Below are 18,528 nucleotides of genomic sequence, written 5' to 3'. Positions count from 1 at the left end.
AGAACTAACTGATTGAAAAAGGGTAATGCTGGAACCGGTGAAGTTGAAGAGAAGCTCCAGGATGTCTGAATGCAGTCAGAGCAGGTGGCTGGCATGGTGCTAAAGGCTGAGGTAGTGATGCTGAGCGAGGCCGCTAGCCGGCGCGCTAACACCAAGGTAGTGATGCTGAGCGAGGCCGGTGTGGTGCTAAAGACTGTGGTAGTGATGCTGAGCGAGGCCGGTGGTCGGCGTGGTGCTAAAGGCTGTGGTAGTGATGCTGAGCGAGGCCGGTGGCTGGCGTGGTGCTAAAGGCTGAGGTAGTGATGCTGAGCGAGGCCGCCAGCCGGCGCGCTAACACCAAGGTAGTGATGCTGAGCGAGGCCGGCGTGGTGCTAAAGGCTGTGGTAGTGATGCTGAGGAAGGCCGGTGGCCGGCGTGGTACTAAAGGCTGTGGTAGTGATGCTGAGCGAGGCCGGTGTGGTGCTAAAGGCTGAGGTAGTGATGCTGAGCGAGGCCGGTGGCCGGCGTGGTGCTAAAGGCTGTGGTAGTGATGCTGAGCGAGGCCGGTGGCCGGCGTGGTGCTAAAGGCTGTGGTAGTGATGCTGAGCGAGGCCGGTGGCCGGCGTGGTGCTAAAGGCTGTGGTAGTGATGCTGAGCGAGGCCGGTGGCCGGCGTGGTGCTAAAGGCTGTGGTAGTGATGCTGAGCGAGGCCGGTGGCCGGCGTGGTGCTAAAGGCTGTGGTAGTGATGCTGAGCGAGGCCGGTGGCCGGCGTGGTGTTAAAGGCTGTGGTAGTGATGCTGAGCGAGGCCGGTGGCCGGCGTGGTGCTAAAGGCTGTGGTAGTGATGCTGAGCGAGGCCGGTGGCCGGCGTGGTGCTAAAGGCTGTGGTAGTGATGCTGAGCGAGGCCGGTGGCCGGCGTGGTGCTAAAGGCTGTGGTAGTGATGCTGAGCGAGGCCGGTGGCTGGCGTGGTGCTAAAGGCTGTGTTAGTGATGCTGAGCGAGGCCGGTGGCCGGCGTGGTGCTAAAGGCTGTGTTAGTGATGCTGAGCGAGGCCGGTGGCCGGCGTGGTGCTAAAGGCTGTGTTAGTGATGCTGAGCGAGGCCGGTGGCCGGCGTGGTGCTAAAGGCTGTGTTAGTGATGCTGAGCGAGGCCGGTGGCCGGTGTGGTGCTAAAGGCTGTGGTAGTGATGCTGAGTAAACATGCTATCACTGCAGACTTGAACACACACTGTGAATGCCACAGTATGTCTTTGTGCCACTTCCCTCAACACAGAGGTGCTTTTGGGTGGATGTGCTTAGGTGGAGGACCCACACTTAACCCAGCAGTGACACTAACATGTATAAAACTCCAGCAACACTGCTGTACCAAACTGTGCCAGGCATCTGTAACTGTGCACCTATATGGTGGAGCTATAAGGTAGATAACACGGAGTGGCCAGTGAGTGGAATTAATTATTATTATTATTATTATTATCATAATAATCATGTTTTAATAACGTGAATGATGAACATATTCTGTGTTATGGAATAGAAACACTCAGGCCTCAGTCTGAATGGACATGCTGCCACCTGCTGGCCAAACAGGTGAAGTACCAGCCCTAGGTTCTCCCTCTGCCAGCATATAAAATAAAAACTACATTTATTATTTTTAAGCATCTTGGTCATTAAAGCATGGATCTTCCAATTGTGGACACAACTGGGGTGCAGGTGAAATGGCAAATTACCAAATTGTTAATTTAGGTGGCTCTCAATAAGGTCACATTTCCAAAATGGATCACCACATTACAATAAGAATCAGGTTTAGGAGAAGGAGCAGGAGTTTCCAACTGGAAACAATACGGATTCTGGGATTTTGGTCATATTTATTAGTAGAATGTACTAAACGAAGCAAAATGAATAAAGTGCATTTAGTAGCTGTGTTTCTGGAGGTGCACCTAAACTTCAGCACTTTGAGAGATGTGCATTCAAGTCTCGAGCCTTTTTCAACGGACAGATTGATGGAGGGGAAACAGGATCTCTTAGACAGCAGCTCTAAAGGAATATATATAACATAGAAAAATCGAATGAACAAATGTCTTTATCAGAAGGTTATGTGGAATTAGGGAATTCAACCGGACAGAATTTGCAACACACATGAAATGAGGCCGTGGTTCAGTGCTGGGTTATTGATCACAAGGTTGTGGGTTCATTACCTAGCTGCCACTGCTGAGCCCTGAAGTCAGGGCCTTAACCCTCTCACAAGGCTGACCCTGTGCTGACCCTGGCTTTCTAAGCTGGGATATGTGAAGAGAACTGAGTTGTACTGTATAATAATAATAATAATAATAAACTGTAATATTTGATGTAAAGCATTTTTATTGATAATAGTCAGAAACAAGCTAATTCCTGTTCAATGTGTGCTAATACTAATGTAAAGCTAGCAACTTCAGCCCTGAAATGATCACACTTTTCTGGAGTATAACAAATACATCATCTTAATATCAGCTGAAAAAGTGATCATCAGTTTTTGTGTAGATACTGGGGGTCACTCTGAGACCACCGTGCATCTCCAGTTGCGGCCATTCGCCTACAGCTTTACCCCACCCTCCATCCAGCACACCCTCCATTAAAATAACCCACCCAGCGGTCTTCTCCGAGAGCTCAGCCCTTTCCTACTCAACACTGAGGCATACTGGAGGGGCTGGCTGGCTGGCTGGCTGGCTGGCTCTTCCTTTAACACTGTCTCCACCTCCTCCTCGTTTCCTGTGCCATTGGTCAGCCTCGCGTAAAGAAAGGCAGACGCACGGTCGGTGTAGCTCAGTGCCACCTCACCGCCAGTGTGGGCCAGGCCTAGACACTGCCCCACCACACACACACACACACACACACACACCCCTCACTGGCTGTCTGTCTGTCTGTCTGCCTTCTTCACAGGGACTTTAACCTCTGGTCAGATCTTCGTCGTGGACATCAACCGGGAAAGTGAGACCTGGGCTCCTCTCAGTTGTCCCTGTGTCCAGCCTGAGAGACTGTAGTGAGTGGTGGGACTCTGATTGGGCTGCGAGGGACGGGAATGTGGGCGCCTTAACTAATCGGGTTAGTTCCTGAGCTCGGACACAGAGGCTGACCGAGTCTTAAACACTGACGATGTGGGTTTTTTTTCCCCTTTTTGGGCCTTTTTTTTTTTTTGGCCAAGTCACATAATGTCCACAATTAATCCCTAACGTTAGACCCCCGACATTACCACTGCGTGGGTCCCGGTGCTGGAAATGGGTCTGTGCGTGTTCTGCAAAAGTGTGAATAAAAAAAAAACACACCTTTAAAACATGTCGAAAAATGTGAGCAGAGTTTAAAAAAAGAACTTTAGCTTTGTGAGTATCGACCTCCGCCTTTGTCTCCTCTTTTCTCGCCTGTTTTCCCGCGGAGTTCCTCCCCCTGCGGCGCTGGGCGGAGTTTCATACCGAACCAGACGCTCCTTTTGTCGGATTCGTTTCGACTTGACTCCCCGGGGCTTACGGCCAAATAAAACGACACTAAAATACGTTAAAAACACTTTACACGAACGCCGTACTGAGCGCGAAGGGGATCCGCGACGAACTGTCGAAAAAGAGGTGAGTCGTTTGCTGGTTTTGAGGTCGTTTTTCACGGTTTTCACCTCGCTCGTCCCCGAGTCTTTGTAACATTCATGGCGGCGCTGCAGTGAGGGCTTTGGGGCGAAGAAAGGCTCAAGCTCCCGCTCTAAGCTCAGTTTAGCATGTACGGCGCCACAAACTACGATGTTTCGAAGCGGACCTGCATTATTCATCATAACAGCACGATTGGTGGATATAAATCCCTCATGGGAGCCAAATGTGAAGGATTTAAGCATATTTTTTCCACATTCTCCAAATGGCCATTCCCCCCAAAATAACACGCGAGTGTCTCCACGGGAGAGGCGTGTAAAGATGGACGATTATTTGGAAATATTCGTCCAGAAAATAAGAAATATTAAGAAATATTCCGCGTACTTTGGTCAAGCGCTCTTGCTACCTGAGGCGTTCGTGCCAGCGGAAGCTGCGTGCTGACTCCTGCCGGAATAAGGACGCCATTACTGGGGTCGAAGGCACATAATGGTCGGTGTGCCGCACGAAACTGTACGCAAATAATCCAATAAGACATCCAGCAGAAAGTAAGTCAGTAAGGTACCGTTAGCACGTTTACCGAAGTTCAACACACATTCAGTGAACTCTACGCGAGCATTGCTGCTCCAGTGACTTCACTTTTAAACATTTTACTTTCTCGGGCTTGCTGACAAGAAACGTCCAGTTAGCTTTAGTTAGTTAGACGAGCTAGATAAATCGACTGAGATGTGCGCCGAATAGCAGAAATGCGATTAGTTCATACATTTGCGACTAATTAAAATGTGAAATTCAGTATCTACGTTTCTTTAAAATGGGGAGTGTTTTGGCTTGTTTTTTTGACCTTGCGCAGGCGGGCGGGGACCCAGCTGTAACCGGGAAAGCGGCGCCACCGCTCGGGGAGGGCGGATTGACGCGGGCGCCAAGTGAGCTAGCTAACATGGGACTCTTTCCAAAACAAGCATAGAAATGAATATTTAGAAATAGGACCATTCCATACTCAACCCTTTTATTCAGACTGCCAGTGCGAGCGCAGGCTTTAATTGTCCACGAAAACCAAGCTGGTCCTCAGCTGTCAGATAACGCGCCTGGTTTGTTTGCAAACAAACTTGTATGCTAGCTAGCTAACATCGCACTAGCTCAGCAGCTAGCCAGCCAGCTAGCAGCCCCGCTAGCAGCCCCGCTAGCGTTAGCCAGGTGTTGTGGCTGAAGTAACGTTGGGCGCCTCGGCCGTAAGTCCGTCGCTCAGTTTAGACCCCCAAATCCTCGACCATGGGGTCCTTAAACGAATTAACTAGACTTGAAAGCAACACCGTTCGTAGTTCAGCTCAGAGCTGTGTGTGGAAACTCTAATGATGTGGTTAGGAGGGTTTCCACACTCGACCACAGCTAGATCCGGAGTCTGTCTGTGTGTGTGTGTGTGTGTGTTCTCTTCTCGACGGGCTCCAGTTCCAGTTCGCCTCGTTAGCGCTGTTTTAAGTCTGTAACAGCAACTTCTTTCTTTTGGCAAAAACACCGGCAATCCGCTCCAGCTCCATCCAGATGCGGGCTGAGCCCCCGGTGCTCTCGGGGCAGAGTCAGGTTCAGCTCGGGCTCCAGAGCCTCCATCAGATGTTCGGCTCCGATCAGTCGGCAAAACATTACGGTGCTGAGCTCTGGCGCCTCAGTTCGTTGTTTTTCTCTTCTTCAGTCTTCTTCGATCCTCTTCTCTTCTCGTGTCGTGTTGATATCTGAAGGACAGCAGCTTCTCAGTCCACGGCTGTGTTTCGGTGCGCGTCCTGGCCGCTGTCGCGCCGTGTGCGGTGTCTGCGGACGGTGTGACAGGGCTCCCGTGGACACATCCTCCCTTCACTAAAGGCAGCCAGAGGCGGAGCTCTGCTAGTTTTTGATGGCAGCGAACACCGCAACCTGTTTTAACGACCGAAAGGCCACCAGATAGCTACCATCCATAACTGACTTTTCAGTTTTATTACCAGGGCCCGTCTTCATAACGCTTCTCAGAGCAGGAGCAGAGCAGATCAGAGGCCATCATCAACAAGGATCCCAGATCTGCTCTTCTGCTCTGAGAAGTTTTAGGAATGGTTTCCTTAAAGGTATAAATCAGCGATATTGTACAAAAACATTGTCCAAAATCTCCAAAATGTCAGTTTTACAGAAGAAGGGGGGAAAAGTCTTAACTTTTAATGGAAGTCAGTGTAAAAGATTTGTTGCTTATGTTATCTTTTGGTCAATTGGTCCATTGATCATAGCTAAATGTTTATACAACAAAAAGGTTTTTACTAGTCACCAGTTCACAGTTGGTTAGAAATGCATACCTATTTCACCTGATTTCCTTTATTTATTTTTTTGGAAAGGAGTCAAGACGGATGTCTGTACAGTCCAAGCCTATCTAAGTACTACTAAGTTGATTGTGTTTGTTATAAAAATGACCACACAATTTGCATATACCCGCCTGTAAGGACTTCATTGTATATCGGGACAGAAGTGCTTTAACCAGCCCTCCTTCCAAATCCCTGCTGTAACTCTGTCCAGTTTGTGCACTGGGCAGTTTACATTTTTTAAATTTTGTTTCTTTTCATTTCTGCACACAAATAACTCATCACTTGTCATTTTTACTGCTGTTTTAGGTCTGTGAAGGCCGTTTCATTTGGCAAAAAACAGCTTCAATAGGATCCACGTCTTGTTTATAGTGAATTGTCTGTGGTGTAGAGCTCATCATTTCAGTATATATTAAGGCACTACTACTACTAAGTGACTTAGGAGTGTTGGGTCATTTTGGACTCTCCCTTTGGTTTTAGTGAGCTAACTATCCAAAGCGAAGGTCCACTTTACTCACAACGCCTGGAACTGTTAGCTGCTACATTTCTTGACGAATGTTTGGGCACATTGTCAAGTTTATCAGATCATCAGAGCTCAATTAATGTACTTTTTCAGACCCCCCCCCCCATTCCTTTCAAAATAAGTGCTGTGCTTTATTGGCTTTGTCACTCAAGCAAGAAAAAAAATGTTGGAGACTCTGGTCGTAGGCTGTCAACCACTAACAATGAATATTCACCATTTGTTTTCAGCAAAGTATAAGAACGTTTTTGGGCACCACGGTTCAAATATAACATCCCGTGAATTCATCACCTTCACCCCATATGCCGATGAAATCACAAAGCTAGAGTCGACCAATTCTCAATGTTTTTTCCTTACATTCCAAATAAGAAAATACAGTAGAACAAAAGGACCAAATTCCTTCATTAACGGTCAACAGAGGGCACTCCAGAACCAAAACGCTGTGAGTGAAATGTCACGTCAGCTTTACCCTGCCGCTTCAGCTCCCTGCTGTGTACCCTCCATCATTCACGCTGAAGTTTTAAGGAGTGTGTCTACCCGGACTGCTTTAAATGAGCCACAGTACAGTGCAGATCACTTACACACACCAGAGTCACTAAAGCACCCTGTTTAATTCTGAGCAATAAAGACAAAGTGGATGAAAAAGCCACAAAATGTGGAGTGGAGGAAAAGCTCTTATTTTAACTACAAGTCAGACATCCAGCGCATATTGGCAAGTGTGTTATACTGTACTGGAGTATTAGCTGTTTTTATCTCAACCCCCAGGTCTAAGGCTCTCTGTAGCCGCGTACCGGCGTGTGGCGTTTGAGCCACCTCAACTCTGTCAGCATGAATGGCAGCAGCAGTGTGGCTGGCACCCAGGGTGGGCGGATCAAAATCGACCCAGGTAATTAAGGCTTGCTGTGAAGTGTTTCTTATTACACTACACGCATGTAACTGTTAGAATGCTTTATTTATTCAGTCCCTCTCTATGTTTTGCCCTGCTTTTATAATTAAAACCAATAACGAGTTTCGGCATATGATATATGAATTTACTTCATAAGTTACTTGTGCTATTTTGTTGGGCTGCATCATTTTGACAGAATTTACAGTAACACTTTACATTGGGCATTGCAACAAAGTAGAAATTATACTGCGAATATAAATTGGGTTTTCATTATTACTTAGTAACTGATTAAGTACTAATTTAATCATTGATTACTACATTGTGTCCCTTTAAGTAATATCACTTCTGAGTACTCGGTCATCTCATGCCTGAAACACGAACAGTTACTGATACTGCATTTGGCATCGATGTTTTGTTTTGTGTCTATTAGATGATGATGCATGGGGTAAAGAGGACTGTCTGATGCTGCTGGAGAGGATCAGGAGTCTATTGCCTGATGGTGACACTATGAAATATAAGACCACCGAGTCCCATTTTGACTGGGAGAAAGTGGGCTTTGGAAACTACACAGGGGACATGTGCAAGCAGAAATGGCAGAAAGTTTCTACAGAGGTGAGCCAGCTAACCGCAATGTGAGTGTAGAAGTGTGCACTATAAAGAGCTGAAGGCTCATCTACACACAGGCAGTGATGGATTAAAGGAAAAACCTGGATACATAAAACGGGATACAGTAGAATAAACTTATTGTCCAACCCAGGCTGGGAAGGGTTCAGTGGTTTCATCTCAGAGGAGTTCTCACACAATCAGTCATATACACCAGAAACCCTAAACACATCAAGAAGCATAAAGAGTGCAGATGCTTCCAGATGGCTGTACAGCAATTGGCGTCCTGTCATGCTCTGTGGCATGTATAAAATTGCCCTCAATTTAGATCAACATGGCAAAAGAAAATGATCTGGTGATGGGAGGTCCTCACCTGGCCCGTTTTAAAGAAAAATCTGCATCAAGATCTGTGAGAAGGGCATTAGTAAAAATAGGGCTGGAAACACATGGTTGGAAGAACACATTCAATAACTGTGATGCTTGTGTATTGTAGCGAAATGTAAGGAAAAACTGAAGAGCAACAGTTCTTTACGTGACTGAAGATGTCAATGTGGGATGTGATGAGACGGGGTCAGCAAGAACCGTTGTCCATAAATACAGTGCGTAAAGTAACAGGAAGCACACCCGAATGCTTGATCCCTACAGAGAATCTGGTGGCTCTGTTATGCTGTGAGGGGGCACTTTGTTGGCATGATTTGGGTCCATACAGACAGAGTCCGAGTCTCTGCAAATCAATACTAAATGATCACTGAATCACAGGATATGATCTCAACCCAGTTGAACACCTAGAGGACATGGTTTTGGAAGGAGGATGGTGCTCAATGTCTCCAATACAGTTCCAGAGACTAGAATTGATGTATACTGAAGCTGTTCTGGTGTCTCTTGTTGGCCCAGCACCTTACTAAGACGCATCTAAATCCTTTAGATGGTTTAAAGAACTTGTTTATACTCCCAGGATCTATTTTTCTGTGCAAAAGATATTGAATTTACAGTGCATTGTCTCATAGGTGCGGAAATACCGGACAATGACAGAGCTTATTGTTGATGCCATAGAATACGTGAAGAACCCTTACAAAGGAAAGAAACTGAAGGTAATGTTCTTTTTGTCCTACAATCACAACATAATGCTTTTTTTTTTTTTTTTTTTTTTAATTTAAACAATACATTAATGCACAGAGAAAGAACCTGCATCTAATTTATCTTCCCTTCAGACACATCCAGACTTTCCAAAAAAGCCTCTCACACCGTACTTTCGTTTCTTCATGGAGAAGAGAGCCAAGTACGCAAAAATCCATCCAGAGATGAGCAACTTAGATCTCACTAAGATCCTGTCAAAAAAATACAAGGAGCTCCCGGAAAAGAAAAAGGTTGGGGCTCCAGAGATATGTTTGACTAGATGCATTTCAGGGTTCTGTGAAGCAGTTGCAGTTGTGATGATGCAAGTCTAGCTACTCTGGTGTGTTAAGATACTCTGGTGTTTCCTCATTCAGCTAAAATACATTCAGGAATTCCAGAGGGAGAAGGAATCTTTTGAGAAAAACATGGCACGGTTCAAGTATGCACTCACATTCCTTGAGTTTTGAAATAAAAAAAGTGCTTGCCAGGTCTGTACATAAATAGAAACTTCACTCTCTTCCCTGTAGAGAGGACCATCCTGATTTGATAGAAGAGCGAAAGAAGTCTGACCTCCCAGAGAAACCCAAAACCCCTCAGCAGCTGTGGTACAACCATGAGAAAAAGACCTTCATGAAGCTTCACCCAGATGTGAGTTTTAGCAGACCTATAGAAAGAAAATAAAAACAGTATATGACCTCGATGCAGATAGTTATTAAGGATGTCCCGATGTCCAATCTGATCTTCAGGTGTGTAGAAATAATACAGTGACACAGTTTAGATAAGATGAGCTGCTGATTAATACTGAAGTAAAATCCCATTATTTGTAAAAGCAGTTTCTATAATGAGACATTCTGGACTGACTGATTTAGTTTAGCAGTGACTTTTCTTAAAATGCCTATTTTATGGTGTGTTTAATATATTATAATCCAGCCTGACTCTCCTCCCTGACCAATTAGCTCCCAGCTACTTTACAACACTGCAGTCAACTCACTTGGAGTGTGTGTGTGTGTGTGTGTGTGTGTGTGTGTGTGTGTGTGTGTGTGTGTGTGTGGTGAACACTCTGGACTGATATCTGTTGTTGACTACTGATGTGAAATAGCTGGTTTATAGTGGGTGAATTCGGGTTTTCTAGAGCCTGTGTCTATTAGCATTAGCGTTAGCCTCCTCTCGGTTCTGAATGCGCTCTTCAGTGCTGGTTTTAAAAACAAAGAAATGCACATGGTTTTCCAACAGTTCAAACCGAGCGATTCAGCAATAGTTTTATATAGTTGAGAACATCTTTAGTGTTGCTGGCTGGCAATAATGTCTGATAAAGATGTCTTGAGGCCACCAGATGTAGCTCTGAACACTGTGGTTAAAACAAGGGCTCAGAGCTGGACTGGGATTAGAATAGCCCATACCCCATCCCTTAAAATATGCCTGAATTGGCACTGATTTCGATCCACCAATAAAATGACTTTGGTGTGCTTTAGGAAGCCATAAAGAACAAAGTTATCTAGGAGTGCATTTGGTGTCCAGAGTACAAGTACATCATTAAATTACACTGTAGAACAGAGTCAGATCTAAACTCTGTCCAATGCCATTTGTAAAGCAGTTATCTGGCAATGGGCCTATTCATTCACGCACTGCCCACAGCTTTGCCCACACATTGTTTCATTGTTGCTGTTGCAAGGTTGGACAAGCTTTACAGAGCATTACAATTGACTGTTGACTACAAAACAAAACCGCTAATCTGAACTAATGAGAACTGCTAGAATGACGCAGATATGAGTGTGTTGGGTAGCAGTTCATAAGTAACAGTTTACTCCTTTCACACAAACGTCATGTTTTTCCACTTTCTAAGACCTGAGTTTGTCTTCTCTCTGTAGGTAAGTCAAAAAGAGCTGAAGGAAGCTTTACGCAGACAGTGGTCTCAGCTCTCTGACAAGAAGCGGCTGAAATGGATCAGCAAAGCCCTGGAGCTGCAGAAGGACTATGAGGTATTTACCCTGTACAGCAAAAAAAAGTAAAAAAATAAAAATAAATAAATAATAAATAAAGTAGCACATTAGCGGAGCCGGCCACTCTCATTTCTTTCAATCTGCCTCTCAGGACAGCATGAGGGCCTACCATGAAGCACACCCAGACGCAAACTCCGATGAGCATGTTAAGTCCGTGTTGACAAAGGCTGAACGGCAGCTCAAGGACAAGTTTGATGGCCGGCCAACCAAGCCTCCACCGTAGGTCGATTTTTGTTTTCTAATATTGTTGAAATGTTGCTGGAGGCTGTGTCCTGCTAAGGCAGTTAGCAGATCCTAAAAGGCTCAATTTCGTCTTGTAGGAACGGTTATTCTCTATATTGTGCCGAGCTGATGGTAAACATGAAGGATGTGCCAAGTACAGAGAGGATGGTATTGTGCAGCAAGCAGTGGAAAATGATGACCCAGAAAGAGAAGGACATGTTCCAGAAGCGATGTGAACAGGTCTGTCCGTGGTTAGCTGGATTGAGACTGATGGTTATACCTGGACTTTTAAGCCTACGTGTGTGTGTGGGGGGGTAATCTTTATGTATTATTTGCTTTAAGCACTACATGTAATGCATTCTCAAACATTTCTCCTACCAGAAAAAAAAGCAGTATGAGATTGACCTCCAGAGGTTTCTTGAGGTAATAATTAATGGTGTTTATTTTCCTTAATTATATATACTAAAAATCTGTTTTTTATATTTGGGGAATGTATGTTTGGCTTTCCCGTCTCTACAGAGTCTGCCAGATGAAGAAAGAGACCGAGTACTGACAGAGGAGAAGTTGGGCGGCAGTAAGCTAAGCATGGTGGGAGCAGGCAGCCCTGCTGGGTCTAAATCCCCTTCAAGCAAGGTGGGCCCCCAGCTTTCTAAAGGCTGATTTTAAACTTCTCTAAAGATGCAATTACTTATTGGCTAGGGGAGAGAATCACTGCTGGGCCCATTATATGATGTGATTAAAGGGATAAATGCTAAAACACACCCATAATCCTTGGTTCTGAAACAGCGTGCATGCCGCCACGTTGCTATTTGATCTTATTGCCATCTCTCTTCAGTCTACACTACAGTTATTTGTAGAGCAGACAAATAGCATTAAATACATAATTTACATATATTTACACACAGGCTAAAACAGGCACGTGCCATTATAACTGGTATGACTGCTGTTCCTGTGCCATAGGAGCGGGTTCGTGACCCTGAGCTGGACCAGTGGGTACAGGGGCCAAAAGATAAGCGGGACGGGAAGAAAAAGGCTCGCCTCCCAGAAACCCCCAAGACTGCGGAGGAGATGTGGCAGCAGAGTGTAATAGGAGACTACCTGGCCAAATACAGGGTGAGCCCAGCTTCCACCATGCTATCTGTGATGCACTGTTAAGGCCATGGCACACTGGCATAGCATTCCCCAACAACACTAGTCACTAGAGCACTAGAGCTCTAGTGACTAATCACTCCCTGGTGTCTTTCTTTGAGTTCCATATGAACTCAGCACTGAACTCTGCACAGCTTGTCCAACAGCAAGTGGAAAGTTACTGCAACCGTCCAGAACAAAGACACACAAGATAAAATAAAGGTCCACCAACTAATCTGTTAGGTGCTCTTGCTTTTTTCCCGCTGACTGCAGCACGACCCTAATATCACAACCACAAAAGCTGAAAAGTTTTCAACTCTGAGGGTGATTGGGCATGCGTTCGTCTTAGGGACATATTTGGTGCTTTCTCAGGGACAGTTGCAATTCTCTTTTACCTCACATTGCCTGTGCTTTGGCTGTTCTCATCCCGCTCATTGAAAATGATCAGGTGACTCAAAATTTCTGTGTTGGGTTGGTGTGCTCTGGCCCTTAGAATAAATAGACTGCTTGGGCACTTTCACCAGCTTTGTAATAATTTGTAGATACAACAGATAAAACAGTAAAGAACATTTGAGATGATGAATAACTAAAAAGGGTCCATTTTTGTTTTGTTTTTTACAGAGTGATCGCAAGAAAGCACAAACCGCCATGGAGGCCGCCTGGAAAGCCATGGAGAAGAAAGAGAAGATTCCCTGGATCAAGAAGGCGGCAGAGGACCAGAAGCGATACGAGGTTCAGTACCGGACCGTGGTCAGTGACCAGACGTTTTGACCACTGTCTTCTCATCCATGCTGAAGAAATGTCAAAATGTTGGTCGCCAATAACCTTCCTTTTCCCCAGATTAAGGCAGGGGTGGAGACGCCTGCTGTCGATGATGCAACCTTGACTTTATAAGCATTTGTGTTGTGTTTTTTACAGTCTTAATTCTTGACATGGAGCCATTGCACTGCATTTCACTTTATATACAGTGGCATGCAAATGTTGTGGCACCACTGGTCAAAATATCTGTTGGTGTGAATAGTAGAAAGTGAGTAGAAGATGCACTGATCTTCATCAATTTCACATTTTAAGCAACAGTAAATGTTTTTATCTTAATTAGCTTGTTAGAGCTACAGCTTGTTTACAGTCATCGTTAGGAAAGGCCAGGTGATGCAAATAACAAAGCTTTATAAATACTGTTCTCTAACCTTATTCCAACAATTAGCAGCCATGGGCTCCTTTAAACTGCCTAGCACTCTGAACTTAAAAATAATGAATGCCCACAAAGCAGGAGAAGGCTATTGACCAATAAAGCTAAAAAGTCTTAGATGGCAAAAAAAAACTTCTGTTAGCAGACTGTAGAGTGGTGGTGGTGGACTCTTCTACTGTGCAGTAGAATATGACCTGATGAAGAAATCTTTTTCTTGCATCCTTGCCACATAATTCAGCATTGTAGGTTTTTAGATAAACATCTAATCAAGCCTGATTCAATAATGGAAACCAGTCCTGAGGACTAATGGGTTAAAATAGACCTATTTAGCCACAATGAGCAGGGGTGCAGACTTGCAGACTTTTTGTTGTTCTAAACTGTAAAGATGGGACCTCTAAGCCTTTTAGAAATCAGGCCATCGTCTGCTCACTTAACTATTCACACATATTTTGGCCAGGGATACACAAACTATGACATGCCGTTGTGTATGTTTCTTGATCTGCATAAATACAATTAATTAGATTTTTTTTCCCTAGCTTGTTCATGTTTTATGTGTATGGGAAGAAGCTAAAAACCTGTTGATGTTGTTGATTGCATCTGTTCTACAGAGAGAGCTGCTTGAGATGAGGACAGTGCCATCTGGACAAGGGCAAAGGAAACCCAAGTTTGACGGGGAGCCCAAGAAGCCTCCTGTGTGAGTGTTTCAGCCTTTACAGCAGTCATAAGGTCACAGTAATTGGTATGAAATATACAGAATTAGTAATGTGATTATCAATTATGACCATTTTGGTACATCGGATACATTGTTTGGATATACTTATATCCATACAATATATGGATATAAGTATAAAGTAATATATGGGCCCTTTATAAATCCTGTATTTTTTCCTCTCTGTCTCTGTCTGTCTCTCTGTCTCTGTCTCTCGGGACTGCAGGAGTGGTTATCAGATGTTCTCTCAGGAGCTGTTGACAAACGGGGAGCTGAACCACTTCAGCCTGAAGGAGCGTATGGTAGAGATCGGCAAGCGTTGGCACAAGCTCAGCCAGGGCCAGAAGGACAAGTACAAGAAACAAGTGGAGGAGCAGCAACTGGAATACAAAGCGGAGCTAGAAGCTTGGGTGAAGGTAGGCCCAGGATACAGCATCATCTTACACCTTGTACCTTTATTGGTTGCTGTCCTTTTTCTGCTGCCATCATTGAACGATCCATCTGTGTGACGAGTCATTTCTCCTTTTATAGAACAAAACAATAAAAGCTACTGTACATTGCCTCCACAGCGTCATGCAGTGTTCTGCAGTCTGTGAGAATGACTTTATACACAAGAATACAATATATACACATTATACAGCACCTTACTGAAGTATTTTTATTATGAACAGCCTGCTAATACTAGTCTAATACTTGTCCATGATGACCTGCTAATTCTTGTCTACGTATGTGCCTCTGATTAGTGTACAATCTGATAATACTAGTCTACTTACTTGACTATGACTAGTCTAGGACCTGCTAATGCTAGTCTACTTTCTTGTCTACGATCAGTCTATTACTTGGTACTGCTAGTGTATGACTAGTCTATGACCTGCTAATACAAGTTTATTACGTGTCTATGACCTGCAAATATTCATCTTCTTACTTGACTATGACTAGTTATACTGCTAATAGAGGCCTACTTTCTTGACTATGACCAGTCTAGGACTTGCTAATACTAGTCTACCTACGTGTCTACAACTAGTGTAGGACTAACTAGCTTTAATTGGAAAAGTGTTTTTTTTGTTTTTTTTTTTGGAATTGATTAGTATATTCTCTTGCTTTCTTTCTCAGTCTCTCTCTCCTCAGGAGCGGGCGGTTTATAAGGAGTTTTCTTCTGTGGTGAGTGTCTAGATATGTCAATCTCATTATTGCTTATATGTCTACTGCTCGGCACCCTTGATACAGTGTAACTCATCTAGAACACACAAGTCATTCCATAAGCGTTTACCAACATGTGCATGTATTCAAATGCATTATTTAGCTCTGCAATGCATGGCATGTTGCTGTGCGTTAAGCTTAGTCCTGAAGACTAAAGGATACAGGCTGATTTGTCCTTTTTCCTGTTTCTTTTTTGTTTTTGAAATCATTGTTTTAGTAAAAATCATCATGCACACTTCTGATGACACTAACCTGATTTAAGGCAGGGTTAATACGTGGGCTGCTCTGAGGGGCTACTAATAATTTGCCTTGAGCTTGAACTTTTGTTTTCTTGTTCTGTTTTTCTGTTTTGTTTTGGTTTTTTTTTTGTTCTCTTTCTCCCCGCTCTCTCCTCTGCCCCCTTCCCGTCCCATGTCTGTGCCCCAACAGAAACGGCGGAGTACGACAAAGGCGCAAGCTCCCGGGGCTAAAGTCCGTGTTACCAAGGGGAAGGCGGTAGGTGCCAGAGCCACAACGCTGGGGGCCGGGGGGGGCAAACGTTCCATGGCGTACCGGGCCAAGGTAACGGCCGCTCTCTCTGGGCCACTCGCCGCAATACACTCCGAAAACAGGGCTACTTAATGTTGGCTGTTTGTTTGTTGAGCAACCTGCAAAGGCTGAACTGTAATATACTGAAGAGAATGGCAGAATAGTGGCTAATGGTCTGTTTCAAAGAATTGTGTATGTGATGCAGTGTGGGTGACAAATGGGAGGTTAACTGCTTGTTAGAGAGAAATGTGACCCTGTGGTCTCCAGCAGGACACATCAGACTCCGATGAAGAGGACGATAAGACAGACTCATCAGACTCTGAGGACGACGACGAGGAGTCCTCTGCCAGCACAGATAGCGATGATGACGACGATGACGATGATGATGAGGTGAATGTACAGTCCTCCCTGAGTTCAATTGAATTGTCCACTGTGAAGTACAGGTCTAATGCTAAAGTTTGGCACCTTGGGCCAAGTGACAGAGGACAGCCTCTGTAGGCTGTCTTATTACATCCACAACCTTTCATAACATATGACAAAATAAAGAAATCTACATCAGTCGGTTACAATGTAGGCACTTTACAGAGTCAGGATTTTGGAGCCCATATTCTAGCAGGTAAAATTCTATCAGTTCTTATAGTTATTTCTTTCCCTTGCACAGCTGCAAGGTCTATTCAGATTTTAGATGATGTTCATATCAGGGGACTGTAAGGACTTTGTGAGGAGCTTGCTGTTGTCCATGGTGGTTCTGAGGTATATTTTTGTTTAGTTCCCTGTTGTAGAATCCATTATCTTTAAAGCTTCAGCATTTTAGCAGATGATTTGAGATTTGCAGTTCAGTATTTGCTGGTGTTTCCTCCCTCCACCCATACAAAACGCCCTGCAGCCCCCCCCCAAATGTATCTTTAAGAGGGGGAGGGGCAAAGATTTCATGTCTTGACTTCATCATGGTCCCCCCCCCCCCTCTTTCTAGATGCTTTTTTTTCTAGATGACTTTTCTGTTTGGTTTGTGCAAGCAGTGCTGCACAGTAGAATGTGGCACCACCCTCTTTGATTAAATGTTCATGCAGGTTCTTGGCAGTCAAAAGGGAGTTTTGATTTGCCTTTCTTGCCAGCATCAGAGTTCTCTCTGAGATTTTTTTTTTTTTTTGGTCCTCCAGATCTCATGTTGACCCCCACAGTTTCCTAACTACCATTTCTTTTAAAAAATCAAGGTCTAAGGATGGGATGTGCGGACTTGAGAGAGATAAGCTTACTTTGATTGTCATGAGGAGTTGGAAAGTGAGGGCGGAGCTGGGAAGACGCTCAGTTTTTACTGGGATGAAAGGCTCTTTAATGAATTGAATGAATTAATTTCCTTTATTGTCTTTTACCTTTGCTTTACTTTCTTATAGTTAGCATGCTTTTTGTCCTGATTTATATTTTTCTTCACCATCACAAAATAGTTTTGTCCAGCTGTTTCATCCAATAAACTGCCAAAACTACCTTGGGGATTGTTTCCACACCACAACGAACAATTTTTTTATTATCTTACAGCTGCATGAGACTGTACCACGTTCAGTTTTGATTTAAGCTACTTTAATATGGGCTAATGGGTGAAATTCAATATGCATCTTATCACTCAGTTCAGCACTCAGTTCCCCCTCCTCCTCTGGTCTACTGTTTGCCTCACGGTTCTGAAGTTCCTCTTGCTACTTCTGCTGCTTACAAGAAAGCTTAAAGCTAAAACTGGCCTGTACTGAATCTGAGTAGAGCTCTGAGAAATCAGTCCGGTTACTCACATTCCTAAACCATGTGTTGTGCCCTTCACAGAACGACGACGAAGAGGACGACGATGAAGACGATGATGACCAGTCGGACGGTTCAAGCAGCTCTACCGAAGACAGCAGTGACTCTGATTCGGACTAATAAACCTTACCCCCTCAAGGGGGGGGGGGTGGTGCGGGACACACCCCTAATAGCATCCCTCCCTGACTTCAGGGGGGCGCTCAGTAGCTGTGAGCACACAGCATGCGGTAAAACGTCTCTCGCGCTCTCTCTTTATCTCTGTCTCTCTCTTTAGCGAGAGACGCAGGACTCGGGAGGGTAACGGCTCTTTTGCCCTCGACATGTCCACATCACCGACTTCAAGTCAACTGGACTTATTAAAGAGCTGTGTTACTTGTGTGTTATTGAAGCATTTTTATTGCCTTTATATAGGTGTTATTAAATCTGTGTTGCCTGTTCCTCTTTTTTTTTTAAAGAAGCATTTGATAAAGCGGTTTAAGCGATTTTTGTTTGGGTTTTTTTGTTTTGTTTTGTTTTTTTGGATGTGTCAGCCTTGGTCTAAGGTAGACTGTGGAAGAGGAGGACTTTTTGAAATGGAGGAAATTTGGAGAGTGACCCAGCTGCTTGTATTTGCATCCCTCAGCCAGAGCGTTGAGGCCCAGAGGGCTATGTCAAGCTGTTCCTGTTTTGTTTGGTCATTCTTTGGACAGGTCCTCTGCAATAAATGCACTTTTTCTCTTTTAGTTTAGTGTTTTGTTTTGTTTTTC

At 44.5% G+C, this 18,528-nt stretch overlaps 1 protein-coding gene across 6 annotated transcripts; it reads left to right on the top strand.

The window, feature by feature from the left end:
* The first annotated feature begins 3,410 nt into the window (after window positions 1–3,410).
* ubtfl (upstream binding transcription factor, like) lies at window positions 3,411–18,504 on the top strand. Of its 6 annotated transcripts, none has more exons than XM_072688172.1 (20): window positions 3,411–3,569; window positions 7,179–7,299; window positions 7,730–7,911; window positions 8,910–8,993; window positions 9,114–9,269; window positions 9,393–9,457; window positions 9,546–9,666; window positions 10,887–10,997; window positions 11,110–11,237; window positions 11,339–11,480; window positions 11,622–11,663; window positions 11,760–11,873; window positions 12,201–12,353; window positions 12,990–13,100; window positions 14,166–14,251; window positions 14,493–14,682; window positions 15,380–15,427; window positions 15,896–16,027; window positions 16,262–16,384; window positions 17,807–18,504. In XM_072688172.1, the coding sequence occupies exons 2-20, from the start codon at window positions 7,242–7,244 to the stop codon at window positions 17,900–17,902; spliced, it is 2,142 nt and encodes a 713-aa protein (XP_072544273.1). In that variant the 5' UTR covers window positions 3,411–3,569; window positions 7,179–7,241; the 3' UTR covers window positions 17,903–18,504. The 6 variants fall into 6 exon arrangements, with proteins under 6 accessions (XP_072544273.1, XP_072544275.1, XP_072544274.1 ...); XM_072688174.1 differs by having other exon boundaries at window positions 12,990–13,118; window positions 15,896–15,961; window positions 16,265–16,384; XM_072688173.1 differs by having other exon boundaries at window positions 12,990–13,118; window positions 15,896–15,961.
* Window positions 18,505–18,528: the final 24 nt, after the last annotated feature.

Source organism: Salminus brasiliensis, chromosome 9, assembly GCF_030463535.1.
Source record: "Salminus brasiliensis chromosome 9, fSalBra1.hap2, whole genome shotgun sequence".
Lineage (NCBI taxonomy): Eukaryota > Metazoa > Chordata > Actinopteri > Characiformes > Bryconidae > Salminus > Salminus brasiliensis.
The sequence above is the reverse complement of the archived record's forward strand: the minus strand, read 5'-3'. Positions and strand labels throughout refer to the sequence as shown.